General features: G+C 37.2%; 1 protein-coding gene across 1 annotated transcript; it reads left to right on the top strand.

The window, feature by feature from the left end:
- Positions 1 to 17,698: 17,698 nt before the first annotated feature.
- On the top strand, positions 17,699 to 22,058 carry LOC142174231 (uncharacterized). The gene is made up of 4 exons (XM_075240024.1): positions 17,699 to 18,200; positions 18,315 to 18,463; positions 18,644 to 20,189; positions 21,955 to 22,058. Exons 1-4 carry the CDS (start codon positions 17,699 to 17,701, stop codon positions 22,056 to 22,058), a joined length of 2,301 nt encoding a protein of 766 aa, XP_075096125.1.
- The last annotated feature ends 903 nt before the right edge of the window (positions 22,059 to 22,961 follow it).

Here is a 22,961-nt window from a genome sequence, read left to right as displayed (position 1 = left end):
ACCTGAAGATAAGTCAGACGAGGACTGGGAATTTGAGCACAACCAAGTGTGCGGCTACATACGGCAATTTGTTGAAGACAATGTGTACAACCACATTTCTGGTGTGACACATGCAAGGTCGTTATGGGACAAGCTCGAAGAGTTGTATGCCTCTAAAACAGGTAACAACAAATTATTTTACTTGACAAAATTAATGCAAGTAAAATATGTAGAAGGGACAACTGTGGCAGATCACCTTAATGAAATACAAGGGATTGTCGACCAGTTGTCGGGAATGGGCATAAAGTTCGATGACGAGGTACTTGCTCTTATGGTGCTGGCAACACTCCCAGAGTCATGGGAAACCTTGAAGGTTTCAATCACCAATTCTGCACCCAACGGTGTGGTAAACATGGAGACAGTCAAGAGTGGCATTCTGAATGAAGAAATGAGACGCCGATCACAAGGAACATCTTCTTCACAGTCAGAGGTGTTGGCTGTTACGACCAGGGGGAGAAGTCAAAATAAGAGCCAGAGTAACAGAGATAAGAGTAGAGGTAAATCCAACAAATTTGCAAATGTTGAGTGCCATTACTGCAAAAAGAAGGGGCATATCAAAAGATTTTGCCGACAGTTCCAGAATGACCAGAAGAAGAACAAAGGCAAAAAGGTGAAGCCCGAAGAAAGCAGTGATGATGAAACGAACTCCTTTGGTGAGTTCAACGTTGTCTACGATGACGACATTATCAATCTGACAACCCAATAGATGACCTGGGTGATTGATAGTGGGGCTACCATTCATGCGACGCCACGGAGAGAACTCTTCTCATCTTACACACCTGGAGACTTTGGTCGTGTAAAGATGGGAAATGCCAATTTCTCAACAGTTGTAGGCAAAGGTGATGTTTGCCTAGAGACCATGAATGGGATGAAGCTACTTTTAAGAGATGTCAGGCATGCTCCAGATATGCGCCTGAATCTGATCTCCGTAGACAAGCTCGATGAGGAAGGTTACTGCAATACCTTCCATAATGGCCAATGGAAGCTCACGAAGGGCTCATTGGTGGTGGCGCGGGGCACGAAGCAGTCAAAGTTGTACGTGACCCAGGCGAGCATCTCCCAACAAGTTATAAATGTTGCGGAGAATGATAGCAATATCAAGTTGTGGCATAGACGTCTTGGCCACATGAGTGAGAAGTCAATGGCGCGTTTGGTAAAGAAGAACGCCTTACCAGGTCTAAACCAGATCCAGTTGAAGAAGTGTGCTGACTGTTTAGCTGGGAAACAAAATAGAGTTTCGTTCAAAAGATTCCCTCCTTCCAAAAGGCAAAATGTGTTGGATCTGGTACACTCAGATGTATGTGGGCCTTTCAAGACGTCCCTCGGTGGTGCCCGATATTTCGTGACCTTTATTGATGATCATTCACGAAAGACATGGGTATACACGCTGAAGACCAAGGATCAAGTGTTTCAAGTTTTCAAACAGTTTCTGACCTTGGTGGAAAGAGAGACTGGTAAGAAGTTGAAGTGCATCCGGATAGACAATGGCGGTGAATACCAGGGTCAATTTGATGCTTACTGTAAAGGGCATGGTATTCGACATCAGTTCACACCTCCTAAAACTCCCCAGTTGAATGGCTTGGCTGAGAGGATGAACAGAACTTTGATCGAGAGAACCAGATGTTTACTCTCTCATTCAAAGTTACCAAAGGCTTTCTGGGGTGAAGCTCTAGTTACAGCAGCCTATGTGCTGAACCATTCACCCTGTGTCCCTCTTCAGTACGAGGCTCCAGAAAAGATTTGGTCAGGAAGAGATATCTCTTATGATCAATTGCGGGTATTTGGCTGCAAAGCCTATGTCCATGTTCCGAAAGATGAAAGGAGCAAACTTGATGTCAAGACAAGGGAGTGTGTATTCATCGGCTATGGTCAAGACATGATTGGCTATAAGTTCTATGATCCGGTGCAGAAGAAGCTCGTCAGGAGTCGAGATGTCGTGTTCGTTGAGGACCAAACAATTGAAGACATTGACAAAGTAGAGAAGTCCACTGATGATTCTGCTGAGTTTGAGTTGCCTCCAACAGTGGTGCCGAGACAAGTTGGAGATGATGTTCAGGATAATCAACCTGAAGCCCCTGATCTTCCTAATGAAGATGAACCAGCAGATACTGAAGGTAACGAGGATAATGGTGATGATGATGCAGACGAGGAGGATCAACCTCAACCACCAATCCTCAATAACCCTCCTTATCACACAAGATCTGGAAGAGTTGTGCAACAGTCTACCAGATATTCTCCACATGAGTATGTGTTACTCACTGACAGGGGAGAACCCGACAGCTTTGAAGAAGCTATTGATGATGAACATAAGGAGAAGTGGATAGAAGCCATGCAAGACGAGATGAAATCCTTGCATGAGAACAAGACGTTTGAGCTGGTGAAGTTGCCGAAAGGCAAGAGAGCTTTGAAGAATAAGTGGGTGTTCAAGATGAAGCATGATGAACACAATTCCCTTCCGAGATTCAAAGCAAGATTGGTCGTCAAAGGTTTCAATCAAAGGAAAGGCATTGACTTTGATGAAATATTCTCACCAGTTGTGAAAATGACCTCAATACGCACGGTGCTGGGATTAGCAGCAAGCCTCAACCTGGAGGTTGAGTAGATGGATGTAAAAATCGCCTTCCTACATGGTGATTTGGAAGAGGAGTTACACATGGAGCAACCAGACGATTTCCAGCAAAAGGGGAAAGAAGACTACATTTGTAGATTGAGGAAAAGCCTCTATGGCTTAAAACAGGCACCAAGGCAGTGGTACAAGAAGTTCGAGTCGGTGATGGGGCAACACGGCTACAATAAGACAACTTCAGACCATTGTGTGTTCGCTCAGAAGTTTTCTGACGATGATTTCATCATCCTATTGCTCTATGTGGATGATATGTTGATTGTTGGCCGGAATGTTTCCAGAATTAATAGCTTAAAAGAACAGCTAAGCAAGTTTTTCGCCATGAAAGACTTGGGGCCAGCAAAACAGATCCTTGGGATGAGGATTATGCAAGACCGAGAAGCCAAGAAGTTATGGTTGTCTCAGGAGAAGTACATCGAGAAGGTACTTCAACGGTTCAACATGGAGAAAACTAAAGCAGTTAGCTGTCCTCTTGCTAACCACTTTAGATTGAGCACCAAGCAAAGCCCGTCAACAGATGATGAGAGAAGAAAGATGGAGCGGATTCCATATGCTTCAGCAGTAGGAAGTTTGATGTATGCCATGGTTTGTACACGGCCAGATATCGCTCACGCTGTAGGAGTGGTAAGTAGATTTCTTTCTAATCCAGGAAAGGAACATTGGGATGCTGTTAAGTGGATTCTCAGGTATCTTCGAGGAACCTCCAAACTATGCTTATGTTTTGGAGAAGACAACCCTGTGTTGGTTGGCTATACTGATGCAGATATGGCCGGAGATGTTGATTCTAGAAAATCAACTTCAGGATACTTGATTAACTTTTCAGGGGGAGTTGTGTCATGGCAATCAAAGTTGCAAAAATGTGTTGCATTATCAACTACTGAAGCTGAATTCATCGCAGCAACGGAGGCTTGCAAAGAATTGATATGGATGAAGAAGTTCTTAACTGAACTTGGATTTTCGCAAGACGGTTATCAGTTATTTTGTGATAGTCAAAGTGCTATCCACCTTGCGAAGAATGCCTCATTCCATTCCAGATCCAAACATATTAATGTGAGATATAATTGGATCAGGGATGTGTTGGAGAAGAGGATGTTGCGGCTTGAAAAGATCCATACAGACGAAAATGGATCGGACATGTTGACCAAGACTTTACCGAAAGGGGAGTTTGAGTTCTGTAGAGAAGCTGCAGGGATAGTGGATCCACCATATAGTTGGAAGGGGGAGAATTGTTAGTTTTTCCAATAATTATGGTGATGTATGGGAGAGGTAAGCAATGATGCAACTCTCCTTAGTGAGATAAGCAATGATGCAATGAGTGGTATGTGAGATGGGAATATTGCAAATTGATCCTTCTTGGTAGGTGAGATTGTAGTATTGCAAATTGATCCTTCTTGGTAGGTGAGATTTGCACTTTTGATCCCTATCTCAAAACTATAAATACCCCCTTCCATTTCATTGTATAACACACCAAAAAAAAATATATCAAAACTCAAGAAGAAAGAGTTTGAGAGGGAGAGAGATGTAGTTCCTTTAGGAATGTTTCCTAACAGGGGAGTGACAAAATAGTGAGTAGAAATACTAGTCGGGTATTTTTCGGGAAACACTTTTGTGTGCGCCACTATTTTGGGTAGAGCTCAGGAATTGTTGTACCTCCAAATTATTGGGGAAGTCTCTCTTTGTATGCCTGCTAAATGTTTTAGTGGAAGTTGGTGTCGGATTTGTGGACGTAGCCTAAACGTTTTAGGTGAACCACGTTAAATATTGTGTCATTTATTTTTGGTTTCGTTGATCATTTATTTTATTTCGCTGTGCAGTAGTGTTTAGTGCCACCGGGTCCTAACATAAAACACACTCAAGAAAATCCAACCCCTTTTGTCGTTGTGATCAATATTGACTTCTATTCTTCAATCTCAACATTTTTTTATTTCTTCTCAAAATCTGCTGAAATATTAAATTCTGGAAAGCAAAGAAAATGAGTTACAGTAAGAAGAAAAACAGTGATTTCTCTTCTTCTCTTAGGCCATTTCTTTCGTGCTTCTTCATTAAAAATGAAAGCAAAGTTGTGAAAAATTCGATATCTGGACCGACCTGAGGCAACTATGATATCTGCAGCCAAGCATTTCTCATCAGCTCACAAAGTTCGATTGATTTAGTTGTTTATGTGGTGACCAAGGACATGACCTTGATAGAAAAGTATGGAAGTCGAAGATTTGGTTAGTAGAGTAGGTAGTCTAGAGTGTTCATAACAGTAGTATTATTATGCAGTCTCGCTGTTTATTGGTAGTAGGCTTTTATGCTTTCGTGAGCCGATGGTCTATTGAAAATAGCCTCTATATCCTCACAAGGAAAGGGTAAGGGCTGCGTATACACTACCCTCCCCAGACCCCACGGTGTGAGATAATATTAGGTATGTTGTTGTAGTGGTGTATTTGGTATGAAAAAACAGAAAATAAGTCGTTTCTTGCAATCAAACACCAAAAAATATTTTTCTTGAAAAATACTTTCCGTTAAAAAGGAACAAAATGACTTTCTTCGCTTATGTTTTTTTTTTCCATTAGTACATTCAATTTCTAAATTTTAGAGAGTGTTAGATAGCGAGATAAAGTTTCATCTAAAAAATTTCTTAAAAATATTATCCGTCCTGCAAAAACACTAATGTATCTCAGGTAACACTAGGTGATTCATTACTTAGGATGGGGATATATATTCAATGAATTAATTTGCGTATTCTACTATTACTATAACTAGTGGCAGATCCTGAATTTTTGATGGTGCCAATTCTGAATTGAGGAACTGAGTATATTGTTTTGTGCATAGTTATGGCATAATATTGAGTATTGACAACAAATAAATGTATGGAACCCTTTGTAATAAGGGGACGGATATAGCCCTATAGTAATTGGTTCAATTAAACTCATAATTTTGATGCGAATTATAAATTTATGTGCAAAAATTATTAAAATAGCATTAAAGTATATATGTGAAGCCATAACTTTAAGTATATAAAGAGTAATGCTAAAAATCTTAAAATTGAACTCGTAAAATTTAAATCCCGAATCCCGATGTTTGTAATGCGTGGCCTTATATATGGCATGATGAAATAAAACAACTTTATATGCTTTTGGAACAAATAACATGGTTTTATTATTACTGCAAACTTTTTTACAGTTTAAAGATTTTAGACACTTAACAGAGTAAACTTAGACAGTAATAAGAAAAAGAAACTAGAGTGGTCTCAGACATATTTGTACTGCTTTTCTTCCGCTTGCCTTCTCCAAAATGACATCAATTCATCAAACTGCACATTACAGAAATCAAAGCACACATATTAGCATTATTCTTGTATATAGGGAAACATAAGTTGACATATACATTAGTATATCAATTACATCCATGATTCTTTAAGTTACGAGATGAATCAATAGCAAGTTGAATGGTGTTGTTTATTTTGCGAATAAATTATGCAGGGATTATATTGCAGATATTATAAGGCTGGAAACAGTTTTTTGAGAAATGTAGGGTAAGGTTGCGCGTACGATAAACCCTTATGGCCCGACCCTTCCTCAGACCCCGCCTAGCGGGAGCTTAATGCACCGGCTGTCCCCTTTTTTTTTTATAATGCAGATATGTAAAACGAGGAGTAATAATCATTGGATAATACAGTGTATATGTTTTTTTGGACGAAAGTTTGTTCATAGCATGAAAAATGGATGAAAAGTTCTACTTCATACTAACATGTACAACAACAACGACAACAACAACATATACATTTCCAGTGTGATTTCACAAGTAGGATATGGGAAAGGTGGTGTGTACATAGACCTTGCTTCTACCTTTACCTTTGTGGGATAGAGATACTATTTTTGGTCGACTCTCGGCTCCAGAAAAATATTTTCCAAAATAGGCTTGAAAAATTCACTTCGAATGAAAAATTAAACTAGTCAGGCTTGTAAAACCAACGTACCGATTTTTGTCCACGAATCTCAGGAACTGGTGTTGGATTTGCTTCTTGATCAATGCAAACTTCATCCATTTTTATTTCATCTTCTTCTGATTCACTAAGATCAAAATTAGGAAACTCATAAGGGTCCAACTGGAAACTAACTTGCCTCTCCTGACCATGATTTCCTTCAGTTGATAACTCAATTATCTTTTTGGGACATTTATACATAATTTCTGGCAGTAGTAAACCAAACATGTACACAGACCAAGCTGGAAATAGTAAGATTAAAGACACTGATATGAAAATCATAGCAGGAACCAAAATTGGAAGAAAAAATAAGCCAAGAAAAAGAATGAAACATAGCTTGAAAACTAGAAGCATTGACTAGAATGCCTTATACTATACTTTGATTAATGCTTTATAGTGAAGATTGAAACTTGGAATTCAAAAGTTTGTTATATTTAAGTCAGCATATCTTGATTTAGAAGTTATGAAGATTGGATATTAGGAAATGTAGTTCAATATTTTGTTACATATCTAAGTCAGCCTATCTAGATTTAGTAAGTTCTCTAGTAGGTGAGCATTCAAGAAAGTGTTGACTAGAGTCGAAATTATTTTGGATCCATTTGGTAGTTGAAGGATATGACAGAAGCCACCTTCTGTCATTAATTTTTTCTGGTTCCGAAATTTACTGGACTGACTAATTATATTCGTGCCATGTTAGACCTCTAAGAGGTAAAGCGCTCCTTATCAATAGGTTCTTTGTTTTGAGGACTCTAACTTGAAATTTCTAGTTAAATATATACTTGCATCTAGTGCTTACCCCAAATAAAAAAAATTAATTTTAGTAGTTAAAAATTAAAGTGAGAATACATATTATTTTTTAAGCATTTAAGTTGTGCGACATTATCAATATATTACAAAATAGGGATTTAAGTTATATAAACTGGTAGTATAAAGATTCTTTTAAACTAGCAGTGAATTTTAATATGTGATAGCATGTTAGTTATGACTATTGTATAAGGTTTCGATTAATATTTATCAAGAGATTGACTTGTAGTTACCTAAAAGTGACTTGATTAAGTAAATATTTTTTACCATCACTTTAAACTCAAAAATTATTTACACAGTCAAGTCTATTACATAAGATAATTACAAATAAAGTGTAATAAGCATTGACTACCGGGAAAATAATCATAAATGACCAGCTCTTACAAATTAAACTATATTAAGAGTGCAAAAAAAAAAATCTCTACGTTATCAATGTTGATGACTCTTAACAAGAACTTCACAAAGCAAAAAGGAAAAGGAAGTAATTAATTAGATTATTTAATGTACTATATTTTGTTCCTTTATCTACTATTTTTATATTAGGTGTTGGAGTAAATTCGGCATGGCTACTAGCTCGTATGAACGCCATGGTAATTTGTGTGTTATAATTAAAAGGCAAAAAATAATGTCTCTGACGTACCAATTTTCAACTCAAGGACATGCTCTACGGAACCAAGATTATGAACTAACTTATGTGTAACGATCCGATCAGTCGTTTCAAAAGTTGTAATCTCATTCCCCTATTTTATGCTTCTCTTGTGTTCCAAAGCTGTATTATGACTTATCAGGTTAGTTGGTTCGGCTCCGGAGTGATTTCAGAATGAGTTGAGACACTTATAGCCCGTTTGGCCAAGCTGCAAAAATAGTTTATTTTGAGAAGTGCTTTTCTCAAAAGTAGTTTTTTGAGAAGCAGTTTGTGTTTGGCTAATTAGTTTGAAAAGCACTTCTGAGCAGCAATTAGTGTCTGGCCAATAAAAAACTGCTTCTAAGTGTATTTTTCTAAAAAATGCTTCTCAAAAAAGTGCTTTTGGAGAGAAGCTACTTTTTTCTGCTTCTCCTTAAAAACACTTTTTTTTTCCTTCCAAAAGCTTGGCCAAACACCTCAAATTGAGGCCAAAAGTGCTTTTGGCAAAAAAAAAAGCACTTTTGGCAAAAAAAAAAGCTTGGCCAAACAGGCTATTAGTCTCTTATTTGAAAGCTTAAGTTGGAAAAGTTGACCAGATGTTGACTTATGTGTAAACGACCTTGGATTTGAATTTTAATGGTTCTGTTAGCTCCGTTAGGTGATTTTGGACTTAGGAGCGCGTCCAGATTGTGTTTTGGAGGTCCATAGTAGAATTATGCTTGAATTGGCGAAAGTAGAAATTTTTGAAAGTTTGACCGGGAGTGAATTTTTTGATATCGGGGTCGGATTGGATTTCCGGAAGTTAGAGTAGGTTCATGGTGTCATTTATGACTTGTGTGCAAAATTTGAAGTCAATCGAACGTGATTTGATATATTTTGACGTCGTTTGTAGAATTTGGAAATTTTAAAGTTCAATAGGCTTGAATCCGTGTATAATTCGTGGTTTTGATGTTGTTTGAGATGATTTGAGGATTCGACTAAGTTCATATGATGTTTTGGAACTTGTTAGTATATTTTGTTGATGTCCCGAGGGCCTCGGATGAGTTTCGGGTGGTTAACAGATCATTTTTGGACTTAGGATGTTGGCTGATAACTGCTGGTGTGATTCTTCTGGTTTCCTTATACGCGATTGCATGAGTGGGTCCGCGATCGCGTAGGTATATTGAGGGCAACTGGGGAATTGTTCTATGAGATCTCCAGTTGAGGTACGCGATTACGGAGGTTGGTGAGTCTGGTCATCGCGGTCATGAGGAGAGTTCCGCGTTCGCTTAGAGTGCTAGATCACGTGAGGTTTAGGAATTTCTCTATGCGATCGCATAGTTATGGATGCGATCCCGTACCTTTAGTTAGTCAGCTGTACGCGATCGCATGGTCTGATTCACGTTCGCGTACGGTGAAAGTGTGGGGCAACATAGTTGTACTATGCGAACGCCGGAGGATGGCCCGTTCGCGATGAAGGATAACTTGCGCAACAGTGTTAAATTTCAAAAACGAGGGTGTGAACCCGTTTTTCATATTTTGAGCTAGAGACCACAGATTTGAGCGATTCTTGAAGGGGTTTTCGTGGAGTTGATTGGGAAAAGTGATTCTTACTTGGTTTTGGCTAAATTCCGTGTTTATGTCTTTAATTTCATCATTTCATTTGTGATTTGTGATGGAAAATTGGGAAAAAGGAGGAAGTGTTCTTGAGTAGATTTTTGGGGTTTTGAATGGGATTTTGTTATCGGATTTGAGTAAGTTTTGTATGGTTAGACTCGTGAGTGAATGAGCTTTCGGGTTTTATAACTTTTGTCGGATTTTGAGACGTGGGCCTGGGGCTCGGGTTCGGGTCGATTTCGGATTTTTGGCAATAATTTAGTACTTTTCTTGTGGAATTGACCCCTTTAGCCTATATTGATTTTATTGTACTACTTGTTGCTAGATTAGGGACGTTTGGAGACTGATTTGAGAGGCAAAGGCATTTTGTTGTAGAGTTTTGCTCGGATTGAGGTAAGCAACACTTTTAAACTTGGTTCTGAGGGTTCCAAACCCTTAATTATGTGTTATGTGATTGATATTGAGGTGACGCACATGCCAAGTGATGGGCGTGCGGGCGTGCACCATGAGAATTGTGACCTGGTTGATTCCATGACACTGCATAATGACTCTATCTTGTTGATATCCGTATTTTCATAATGTGATAAAGTAATTGAGCTGTAAATCATGCTATACATCATGTTTAGGCTATATGCCGGTACTGTTGGGATCCATAGTGATCGTTTCTTACTGTCATTCTACTATTTTCATTGATATTTCGTACTCAGTCATGTACATGTATTTCATATCATATCTCAGTCTCACTTGTTATCTATTGATACATCATATCATTATTTCGGGCTAGTTTTCATGACATTTTAAGACCGTGAGTGAGACTAGAGAGATTGATGACTGAATGAGGCCGGGAGCCTGATTATGAGTGACAGTTATGGGATCGGGCTGCACGCTTCAGTGGTTATATTGATTTGTGATAACACTTGGGTTGTAGGATCCCCTCCGGAGTCTGTACATACCCCTAGTGAGCGCGATTGATATTATTGAGGGATGGATCTTCCCTGGACATGGATCTTGTTTGAAGTGCTTGATACCTGGAGATGGATCTTCTCCATTGGGCTGGATTGGCCTTCCTCGTTACTGGTTGACTGATGGTCAGTGATGTATATATTCCGGGATGGATCTTTCCTGGGCCGTATAAGCCATATACAGTACCGAGTGGTTGCGCATTTGAGAGTGTGAGCACATGAGGCTGTCAGCATGGTGCATCACATACAGCATGTGCATTGGCATGTAGAGATAGAAGAGTTATATTCTTCACATTGTTCAACTCTGATCTATTTTTACTATTTTAAGCTATCTGTTTAACTTGAAAGCATGCCTATGTTTCTGCACAGTTATTTCTGTTTTACCTGCGTCGGTTGAGTTTGTCACTACCTTTTAGTCCAAAGGTTGGACTTATTACTTATTGAGTTGGATGTACTCACGTTACTCCCTACACCTCGTGTGCAGATCCAGGCGCTTATGGTCACGGCTGCTGCTGATTGAGGCTTCAGAGTTTGGAGACTATCGAGGTAGCTGCACGGCGTTTGCAAGCCTTGAATCTCCTTCTTTATCTCTATTTATATTTTCAATTTTATTCTCTAGACACTGTAGTGGACTGTATTCTGATTTATACGTTCATGTACTCAGTGACACCCCGATTTTGGAATGGATTGTATCGTATTTTGGATTATTTCTATTTTCAAAAAGGCCTTTCTTTAATATTATTTGCTTTCGTTTTTATTTTCAAAGTTTTTTACTGTGACGAGTTGTTAAGTAGAGGCTGCCCTAGTTCCGCGATAGGCTCTATCATGACAGTTCATTTTGGGTCGTGACATTATGAATTAACTTAAATGTTGTTTAATCCAAAAACTGATTTTAGAAAAAAAATAGAATTGGTATTTTAAGACCACTAGGTCAAAGAAGTACTGGGGGGAGGTAATTAGGTAGGACTTGATATTGCTTCATCTCACTGACGACATGAACCTTGATAGGAAGGTATGAAAGTCGAGAATCAGGGTAGAAGGTTAGTAGGTAGTCAAGTGTGTGTCTTCTCCATACCAGTGGTATTAGTAGTTAGCCTTGTATTATGTTATTGGTAAATCCTATTACTACATGTTGATTATTTTGCTTGTTTTTTTATTATCTTGTTGTTATTACTGATTGTTATTACTGCTTTCTTTTCTTCGTTCCTCGAGTTGGGGGTCTATCAAAAACAGTTTCTCTACCGTCAAGGCAGGGGTGAGGTCTGCGTACACACTATCATCCCCAAACCCCACTCGTGAAATTATACTAGGTTCATTGTTGAAACCGGGGTAATGGGCACTATGATTTTCCGGTGGGGAAAACGAATTGAGGACATAACTTCATGAAATCAGAATCGAAGCTGGGAGCCGCCCGTATCACGGCTCGAACACAACACCTGCTTTCGAAACCATAGGGACCATGCCCCCCAAACCCGGCCCGAGTTCTGAGACCTAAGAAAGCATTGCCAAACGACCTCACACGATTAATAGAGGGTCGTGAAAATCGTGCCCAACCGGATATCACGGCGTAGATCTCGGCTCATAGAAACATATCTGTGATTAGCGAAAAGGGATATTTTTACCTTTCTTAGGATTGTACTTAGGGTAAAACTCCTCTACTATATGTTGATACCCAATTTTTTTCTATATATTTTTATATGCATAAATACCTTTGAAATATCATATATATGCATATATAAGCATGCACAATGTTTTTATAATTTTTTTCCATAATTTTAAGGATTTAAATTGATTTATTTCCTTCCCTTTTATTCATAAAATTCCCAATAATTATTTTCCAAATTATTGTTATGATGATTTATTCATTTAATTTCTATACTTATTCCAAAATATGGTTAATATAATTTTTTATGCATTTTTATAACTGCATTTGGTTTTTTAAGCTAAATTGCATATAATTGCAATGTTAGCCCATTTAATGGATAATTACATTTTATATGCGTAAAATTGGTCCCTATATTTTAAAATTATAAATATATATTTTAAATCATTTTGTTACATAAAATTATTTTTCAGAAATTATTTATTACTTATTATAATTTAAATAGGGAAAATTGGCTATTTAAATTATAGCCAGATTTGCATTTCGATTATAGCCTAAATTGAACCCAACCCCCAGCCCAATTTCCTACCCAATTGCCCGACCCAGACCCTATATACACTTACCCAAACCCGGAACCCATCTACCCGATCAAATCCTGACCGTTGATCTCCCAAATCAACGGTCCATATCAATCCTTTCCTTTTTTAATTCCAACAACCCCTAACCCTATCTCATTTCCAAAATTCCGTCACCCTCAAATCCTCTCATATCCTCTTTTCTCTCAACCTAACCCTAGCCTCTTTCAACCGCCTCCCTTCTCCGGTCTTCTCCGGTGACCACCCTTCAATCCCAAGCCTCCAATGGCTCCTCCGTTGCCTTGCTCATCTTCTCTGAGGCCTTCAAGGGCCCTGGACCACGCCGACTTATATCTAGGATTTGCTGTTTTGGCTGTTCATGGCTACTTTGGTGTGATTTCGAGCAAAATCGCATTGTATTTGTTACGATCTTTGAAGTTCTAAACAGGTTCTTCATCTCTATTTGGGTTTCCTTTGAAACCCTAATTTTTGTTTGCATCTCTTAGATCTGTGCTATTTTCAAACGATTCAAGTCTGTTCCTTCTATGTTTTGCACTGTTCTCGAACCTTTTTTGCAAAAATCATCGATTTCAAGTGGTTTTACTTTCTCTTCTTCTACACTTTATTTAAATCGATTCTTTATGTTTAAACTTCTATCCTTTGCATATCTTGACTGATTCTACGTTTTTACTCCCTTTTCAACTCGCCTATGTGGAAAACCCTAATTTCTTAGTTCCAATCTTGGGTTTCTGGGTTCTATTTGATAACATGTTCAGTAAATCCGTATGTTTCTATAATTCTATGATTTTTTGCCCTATGTTTGCTTGTTATGGTTCTTAATTGTGGTTATCCCTGCCTATTGTGTGATTTTGCCTTAATTGGTTCACCAATGTTTCTAATTCTTCACTTCTCCTACCTGTATCATGCTTAGCTTACTAATTCAGACTATGCTCTACATGAATCCCTAATTTTATATGTGATTCTTGTCCTACTCGACCTCTTAGGGTTCGAATTTTGCTTACAATGTTCTTGTTCTTATAGAATGGTGCTCAATCAATGCTACCTCCTATTCTTGCATCCTTGAATCTTTGTGATTGATTTTTCACTGATTTCGCGTGTTATTTCTGCTGATTTTTACCTTGTAGAATGCTTTGACCTTATTCTATGGTCAATCATGCTATTAATTGATTTCTTAAGACTTTCCTTGATTGAAATGTGCTGAACCTAACCTCTATTACCTATTGTGTACTTGTACTATGCAGAAAATATTTCCTTATTTGTCATGTCCAGCCTTATACAATTTCTTTCCTTACTTGTCATGTGTCTATGACCGTTTGAGTTTAACTCCTCAATTAAAGGGAGTACTTGCCTTGATTTTCTGATTGACTGATTCTAAGTTCCATAATTACTAATGGACTTTGATTTTTACCTTATTTACTACCTGCTTTCAAACTATAAGTACCTTAGTCTTTCATTAGCACATCGCACGAACTCTTGGTTCAAAAACTATCTCTCACACTCAAACTTTCTACTCTCTCTTTTGTACTACTTCCTACTGCTCTAAGTTAGCCGACTGCAAGCCAAGGCTAACCATTATGTTCTCTTGTTCTTTCACTCTGCTTACTATCCTTTTTACTGGTATGTTCTAGTTTCAATTCAAAGTCCCAACAACAATTTGATTTTCTTATTGCTTCTGTTCATTTTGTTTCTAGTTTGCTTCTATTTGTGGTTTTGTTGTGAAACTTGTAGTTGATAGTTACATTATTAGCATGTTATTATGTCTTCCCCTTCCTTGAGATCAGTCTACTCCCCTTATGTGTGTTACTGAGCATGTCTTACCAATCATCTCTTACTTATTATGTGTTTACCACCATGAGTCCCCAAATCCCTATCACCCCCTCTGTAAGTGATCTTGTTCTTTGTGTATAGTTTTGTGATTATGCCTGGTCAGCTATTTCTTAGCATGTCTATACCAATTCCTAGACATTTGCTTGATTATGTGCTTGCAATCAAGTGTTCTATGTATCCCAAACCCCTTGACCCCTGTTTGTGACTACTGAATTTACATTGGTTCAGTGACTACTGGCTATGTACAAACCAGTCCTAAGGTGTTTGGACTTCTGTTCATTTCTTCAATCTCTTTCCAAACAGTCTTTGTTGTTTTACTACATTACTTTCAAACAGACTTCCTCTTTTATTACAGTTTTTTACTAAAACCTATAAACTTGTGTCAATCACTTTCACTCTACTCTTAGTCAATAATTCTTCCCCCTCTAGTATGTGTACTTCCTTGGGATCCTCTTGATAACCCTCTGAACTCTGGCATACTGAGGTTGACCTTACCACACTGCACTTGTTCAATTTTTGGTTACCAAGTCTAGATGTGTAAGCACTGCCCGGGATCCTTGAGATCCTTAGGAAACTTTGATGCACCTAGACTATGTCATTGTCTATGGAATTGAGGCATTTGAGGCCATTGGAGGCTTTGGGAAATCTGGGCCTAATCGGAGGCTCCCTATAGAATAGCTTCTTGATTTTTCTTTTACTTTTGTAATTCATTCATTGGTTTGTAATAACTTGTAAATAAATATTGGGGTATTTAGTGAAAAGGGTGTGTAGATACATGTTTATGGGGTAATTAGGGTAGAAATCATGTTCGTAGGACTTTACATTTAATCTGAATTCTTTACCAAGTAGAAATCATGTTTATAAGGCTTTACATTTTGTCATGTTTAGAAATCATGCATATAGGTTCCAAATAATCATGCCTTCAATGACTTAAAATCGGATTAACTAATAGATGCCATGCCTATAGGACTCAATCCAGATTCTGTTATGATAAGTGTTTATGTATGTTTTCATTGTCTTAAAATTAGATTAACTAATAGATGTCATGCCTATAGGACTTAATTCAGATTCTGTTACAGCGAGTGTTATGTATATTTCCATGCCTGCAAGTCTTTAAAATCAGTTTCAAACGTAGATTGTTCAATTGCCATTATAGGAGTACTTAGAAGACAAGTAGAATGAGAGCGAGAGATGAAGAAAGGTGATGACTATAAAATATTCATATATTATATACTTAAAAATAAATTATTTTAAATAATATATATATAATATGTCAATTATCTGTATTTTCTAATAGTATTTTGCAGGAAATAAAAATATCATGATAAAGCAAATAAAGGAATAAAAAGAGAAGCACGAGGCATCATGGCAATAGAAGCACGACGATCATGGCAATAGAAGCACGACACATCATGGCAAAAGAAACGCGAGGCATCGTGGCACCTTATGAGATTTGATTTCTATAAATAGGATGTCTGTGTTGAAAAGGGGGAGATATACGTGCCTAATTAGCAAACTTTTCTCTAGCTTTGGTTTTTACTTCTCTCTTTATCTATTTTATTTTATCTTGTAGTCTTTGAATTTTCTAAGAGTGTTGATAGTATTTTAAGAATTTCTTTCTTTGTGAGATTTAAATACTCCATAATGGAGTAATCTCTTTTGTTGGGATAGTTGATGAAGCTCGATAGCGTTATAATATTAATCTCGATTTTACTACATGCTTGACCTGAAACTTTCTAATTATATTTTTATATTGTGCTGGAATATTAGTTTTAATTAATTATTATCACTTCTATCTATTTATTTTCCAAAGTTAGTTGTATGTCAATTTTGTAATTCTCGCGAAGCAAAATTAATATACGATAACTATTGGGTAAAATAATAGAGTGAGAGTAATTCTTTTTAAGCTATCATTCCAAGTCTGTAATCTTGCTTACTTCCATTCTAATTCTCACAGAGGAGTTGTAGTTAGCAAGATTATTGATTTTTAGTAAAATTTAATCGCAAGAGGTTTTTGCTATCTTTTAGCACAATTCAAGCAAGAAAATTATTTCAGTTTAATCGTCACGAGTCATATATCAATTGATTTACATAACCTCGCGGAGTGTTATTAATTGATTATTTCTTAGTGAGCAAAATATAGTTGTATTAGCAATAAATAGTTATTCCTAAGAGAAATACATGTAGAAGCTAAGATTTTATTATTATCACGCTATCGAGTGAATTCAATGATTCCCAACTCGTTTTAAATACAAATCTTCCGAAAGTTATTTTGTTTCAACTTAAGCAATTTAAATTTTCAACAAATAAAACTTTATCAATCTGATTCTCTCAAATAGTAGTAAGAATATTATAAGTTTGTAGCTAGATTCTCCAATCTCTGTGGGACGATATCATAAACTATACTAGAATTTGACAAAGTACGAGTAGCAAAATCTTATACGCATTGGCCTCGTCAAATTTTTGGCGCCGTTGCCGGGGATTGGCACAAGTCTACTTCAGACTAAATATTCTGTTACTAATTTGGAAACTTACTATTAGTATTATTATCTTTGCTATCAGTGTGTACTAAATATTACTACTATTACTTTTACTATTACAAGTACTAACATCTTATACAAGTGTTATTATCATTTATTCTTTTTATCATTATTATAGCATATCAGTCACTATTATTAATACTAGTACTACTTGTAACTATATTCTATACTAGTATTATATTATTATTTTTCATCATTAGTTACTGTTACTACTAACTGATTTTGTTTACCATTTTTTTTCATAACATCAATTGCTAATTCGTACTAATATAATTACTATTATCATATACTACTACTACTACTATTAATAATAAGAATAATAATAATAATAATAACAACAACAATAACATTATCATACTACTATTTTTATTTGATCGCTTATTATTTTTGTCATCTTTGTTGTCCTTGTTATTCATCACTTTCTTTTAATTATTTTCTTCTAAGTACTACTACTACTACTACCACTTTAGGAGTTAAGTTCAGTTTGTTTGTTTTTAGAATTTTGAGTAGTTTATGACCCGCTCTTCTATAAAAGAGTTGGTCAATTACGATCCTGAAATTGAAAGATTTCTTCAATTGCGCAGGAAAGGACAAGCATTATCTTCCCAAAACATAGCTTATGAAGGTATGGAGAATCAGGAAGTAGAAAATATCAACCCACGCGAAGTACCAGTACAAATAGAGGATCAAGTTGATGAAGTGGCACCAAGGCCAACAAACAGAATCCTAAGGGATTATGCTAGACCTGACCGCTTCAACTGTGAATCTAGTGTCAGAAAACCTCCAGTGGCAGCCAACAACTTTAAAATCAGGACTGGCCTGATTCAAACAATTCAACAGTCTTGCATCTTCACTGGAGACGCAAGTGAAGATCCATACAGTCATTTAATTAACTTTTTGGAACTTGTTGAAACAACTAAGTATAATGGAGTACCTCCTGAAGCTATCAAGTTAAGGCTATTTCCTTTCTCTTTAAAAGGACATGCCAAGACATGGTTGCGAAGTTTGCCACAAGGTTCCATTACCACACGGGATCAAATGACTTAGAAATTTTTAAACAAATACTTTTCCCCTGCTAAAACCACAAAGTTAAGACAAGACATATTTAATTTCTTGCAGACTGACACAGAGTCAGTTTATCAAGCTTGGGAAAGGTTAAAAACAATGTTAAGAAAATGTCCACACCACGATATTCCTGAACATATGCAATTGTATATTTTTTATCACGGGATAAAACCCTCTTCTAGAAATGTGATAGATGCAGCTGCAGGAGGTTCAGTAATGGGAAAAACAATAGAGGAAGCGTTGTAATTGTTGAATGAAATTTCTGAGAATGCCATCCAATGGCCATCTGAGCGTATAATTATCAAGAAGGGCGCTACAGTAAATCAGGTTGATGCTTTAAATACACTAATATAGCAAATTGTTTCTTTGGAACAATAGTTTGAAACTTTTCAGGTTAATACACAACAACCAAACCAATATGAGGCTTGTGACATGTGTGGAGGAAATCATCAAAACCATGAATGTCAAGCAACCAATCACAATGATGAACATGTCAATGTCATCGGTTACAAACAATATACTTTTGGAAGTCCAATGGCACAGAAACATTCAGGATTTCAATGGAGCAATCCAAATGGTGCAGAGAACTCTCAAAGCTTCCAGAAGCAAAAAATACAGGGTCCACCCGGATACCAAAATCCAAACCATGGTCAATCAAACTTTAGACCTTACCAACAAGCAGGGCCCTATCAGCAAAGGCCTCAACAAGCTCATTCAAGTCTTGATGATCTTCTGTATAAGTATATTAAGGTCACTGATGAAAAGATGGAGAGCCAAAATTCATCCCTCAAAAATCTGGAAATACAGTTGAGCCAATTGGCAGCTCTTGTTTCAGAAAAGATTCAAGGTCCCTTACCAAGCAATACAGAGAAAAACCCAAAAGATCACCTTAAGGCCATCACCTTACAATCAGGTAAGGAGCTTGATGAACCCTATGCAGACCAGTCAGAACAACAGGTAAACAACGGTAAGAATGTTGAAATACCCTCTGAACCATCTCAAAAGAATAAAGTCAAGAAAAAAGAAGAAAACAATATTGAAAAATTGACTCCTCTCCCTGTGAATATTCCCTTTCCACAAAAAATAAAAAGAGAAAAACTTGACAACCAATGTCCAAAATTTTTGGAGATTTTAAAACAAATTCACATCAATATTCCTTTTACTGATGCTTTGTTACAAATGCCTTCATATGCCAAATTTTTAAAGGAAATTTTGTCAAGTAAAAGAAAATTAGAAGAAGTTTATGTGGTAATGCTTACGAAAAAATGCTGTGCTATACTTCAAAATAAGCTACCACAAAAACTTGGTGATCCAGGTAGTTTTACAATTCCATGCACTTTGGGAGGAGTATATTTTGAAAAAGCACTTTGTGATTCTGGAGCTTTAATAAATTTAATGTCATTTTATATCTTTAAAAAGTTAGATCTTGGTGAAATAAAAGACACAAGTATTTCTCTTCAGTTTGCAGATCAAAGTACTAAGAAACCTAAGGGAATAATTGAAAATGTACTCGTAAGAGTAGATAAGTTTGTTTTTTCTGTAGATTTTATAGTACTTGAAATGAAAGAATGTCCTAATGAACCAATAATTTTAGGTAGACCATTTCTTGCTATAGGAAGAGCAATTATAGATGTTCATCAAGGACAATTAATTTTAAGAGTTGATAAAGAAAGAGTCATATTTGATATGCAAAAGATACTAAGATATTCAGGAGATGAAACATCATCTTCATGTTTTTCAATTGACCTGATTAGTTATCTTACAGATGAATTCAAAGATGATCAATTAATTCCAGATTCAATGGAAAGATGCTTGATCGAATCAGGCGCCACACAGGACGATGATCCCACCATCAGAAAAGAAGCTGAAATATTGAACAAAGATTCAGAAGAAGAAGAGATGAAATCCGAAAAAATTCAACCAAAAATTGATTTTTCAGGTGACTGTGTAAAAGCATTTGAAACCCTTAAGGAAAAGTTATCAACTGAGTCACACCTCCTTTTTCACCCGCGCTGCCCGCAAAGGGACGTGGAAGGGAGTTTTTCCAATTAAAGGACAATCGAAATAGGATTTTATTTAAAGATTCAGAGTCGCCACTTGGGAGATTTATGGTGTCCCAAGTCACCGGTTGAATCCCGAATCGAGGAAAATATTGACTCTGTTTAATAGTCTGCGCACCAGAAATCCGGATAAGGAATTCTGTTAACCCGGGAGAAGGTGTTAGGCATTCCCGAGTTCCGTAGTTCTAGCACGGTCACTCAACTGTCATATTCGACTTGATTATCTGATTTAATACATGTTGAACCTATGTGCGAATTTTAACTTTTAACCGCTTTTATCATTATTTACAAACAAGCTTGATAGAACAGCCCCCAAAGTTTGTAAAGACTAAACAGCAACAACCAATGAAAACAATAGCCAATCCAATAGCAAACTCAGGAAGAACCAATTGAAACCGCAACAGTACTAGTTCCTCAAATTACTGAACTTTTAAATATTAAAAATTCAGCCTAGACTCTCTGAAAAGAACTGAAAGAGAACTCGTTTTTCTTTCTCCAAAGAAAAAACCCAGCCCCAAACTCTCTCCAAAAATCCCCAATTCTCTCTCAATGTTCAGAAAATCCCCCCCCCTTTGGTCTTGAATGACCCTATTTATAACAAAACTCTTGCCTTGAAAGACTTAAACTAATCCGAAATATCCTCCCCACACTTGCATGTCTTGTTCCCCATTACTGCATGCTTTGTCTCCCACTATATTAAACAAATACATTAATTCCCACCACTATATGTCTTGTCCCCCACTATATTAAACAATGCATTATTGCCCACTACCATATGTCTTGTCCCCCATTATGCACTAAATAATGTATTAATTCCCACCATTATGTCTTGTCCCCCACTACGTATTATTTTAATATTATTAGTGCCTAGTGGACGGAGCACTCAAATTAATCATTTTTTAAAACTTAAAATCCCGAAAATGCCCCTGCAACTACTGAAATTACCATTCTACCCCATCAGCTATATCCAATCCTCCTAAATCAATTAACCAAACTATAACAGCTATAACCAATCTTAATTGAGAAATCCTAACAATTGACTAAATTGAAACACATGGAACTAACTCTCAATCAATGACATTAAGACAATTCAACAAAGCCAGATTCATATCCAAAACAAACTTAGCGGAACAAATAGGTAAATCCAAATCACTAAACACAATCATCAATTGAATTCAAACTAGATCAAACAACATCATAACAAAGATGAATGATTCAGAACAAAACTATGCTGAACTACTACAGTCAGATTTTAGACTACAATTGATACACAAATACATGGGCTGATTTAACGATTTTCTAAGTTAAACCTGTACAAAAAATCTAGGAATATTGAAAGTATATCGACATTAAATCGTAGTCTATATTCCTGGGTTCGAATTCAAACTAATACAAACTTCAAACAAAAAATGAACATAAATTATCTATAATATAAACAAAGACCTGGGTTCGAATTCAAACCAACCTATCGGAACACGAACATAATCATAAAAAGAAGAAAAGGAGCGGAAGATGAATTCACTGAACGAAAACTAAAAGAAAAGTGAACGGAAACCTACTAGTTTGAAGTCCGGGTTCGAAAGGAAACCTCGACACGCCTGAACAAACATCACTATTTTCAACCTATTTTCGTTTTTGATGCAGTGACGATCGAGTTCACTGGTTTGTGGTCGTTTGCGGATGAAGCTGGACGTTGGGTGGTCGAAGAACTGATGGAGTCGACGGTGGTCGTTCATGGCTGGACGTAGCAGAAGAGATGGTGGTCGCTCATGTGGAGTGGTCGTTGTTGGTTTTTCCGGCGACTGGAGGAAATGACGAAGGAGATGAAGTTGGTTGTTTGGATGAGCTGCTGGTCGACGACGAGCTGCTGGTGGCGGCGATGACAGTTGAAGACGAAGCAGCGGCCATGATAGTCGTGGGGCTGCTCCAGGTTGTCGTGATGATGTTAAAGACGAAGAAGAAGAAACAACAACCATGGTTGCTGGAGATGGAACTCGTTTTGGACTGGAGGTCGACGTGGTCGTTCATGGTGGTTCGTCCATGGCTGGAGTTGAAGACGAAGCAGAAAAAGCAGCAACTCACGTCGCGGAATGGGGAGGAGCAGGGACGACTGGTCGCTTGGTTTTGATGACGAGGGAGGTTGGTTTTACAGCTGGTTGGTTGTTCGCTGATGAGAGGAGGAGGCGAGCTGAAGAGTGGTCAACGAGGGGGGTCGTCAGACTGCCTCACGTCACTGGGCTGTTGGTTTCGATGAAGAAGAAGAAGAAGAAGGCAGCCATGGGAGGGTGGTTTTGAGCTGTGTGTGTGTGTGTTTTCTTGTTGAAGGAGGAAGATGAAAGGGGGCGGATGTTTTTTACGGTTTGGGGAAATGAAGAGTGAAAAATGGGAAGGGGGGGTAACTCATTTGGTTATGGGGCAGACCGGGTCGGGTTGACCCGGTAGGGGTTTGGTTAAGGGGTTATCTGGTTTTGGGCTTGTGGTTTAGAATTGAAGAAAAGGCCCAATCCGATTTTCTTCTTCTTTTATTGCTTCTTTTTTCTTCTTTTATTTTTTCTTAAACTAAAACTTAATTCTAAAAATCCTAAATTATCCTATAGAACTAAATTAATTTATAAAAGTGCAAATTAACTCTTAATAACAATTAACACATA

This window comes from Nicotiana tabacum, chromosome 20 (assembly GCF_000715075.1).
Source record: "Nicotiana tabacum cultivar K326 chromosome 20, ASM71507v2, whole genome shotgun sequence".
NCBI lineage: Eukaryota > Viridiplantae > Streptophyta > Magnoliopsida > Solanales > Solanaceae > Nicotiana > Nicotiana tabacum.
The sequence above is the reverse complement of the archived record's forward strand: the minus strand, read 5'-3'. Positions and strand labels throughout refer to the sequence as shown.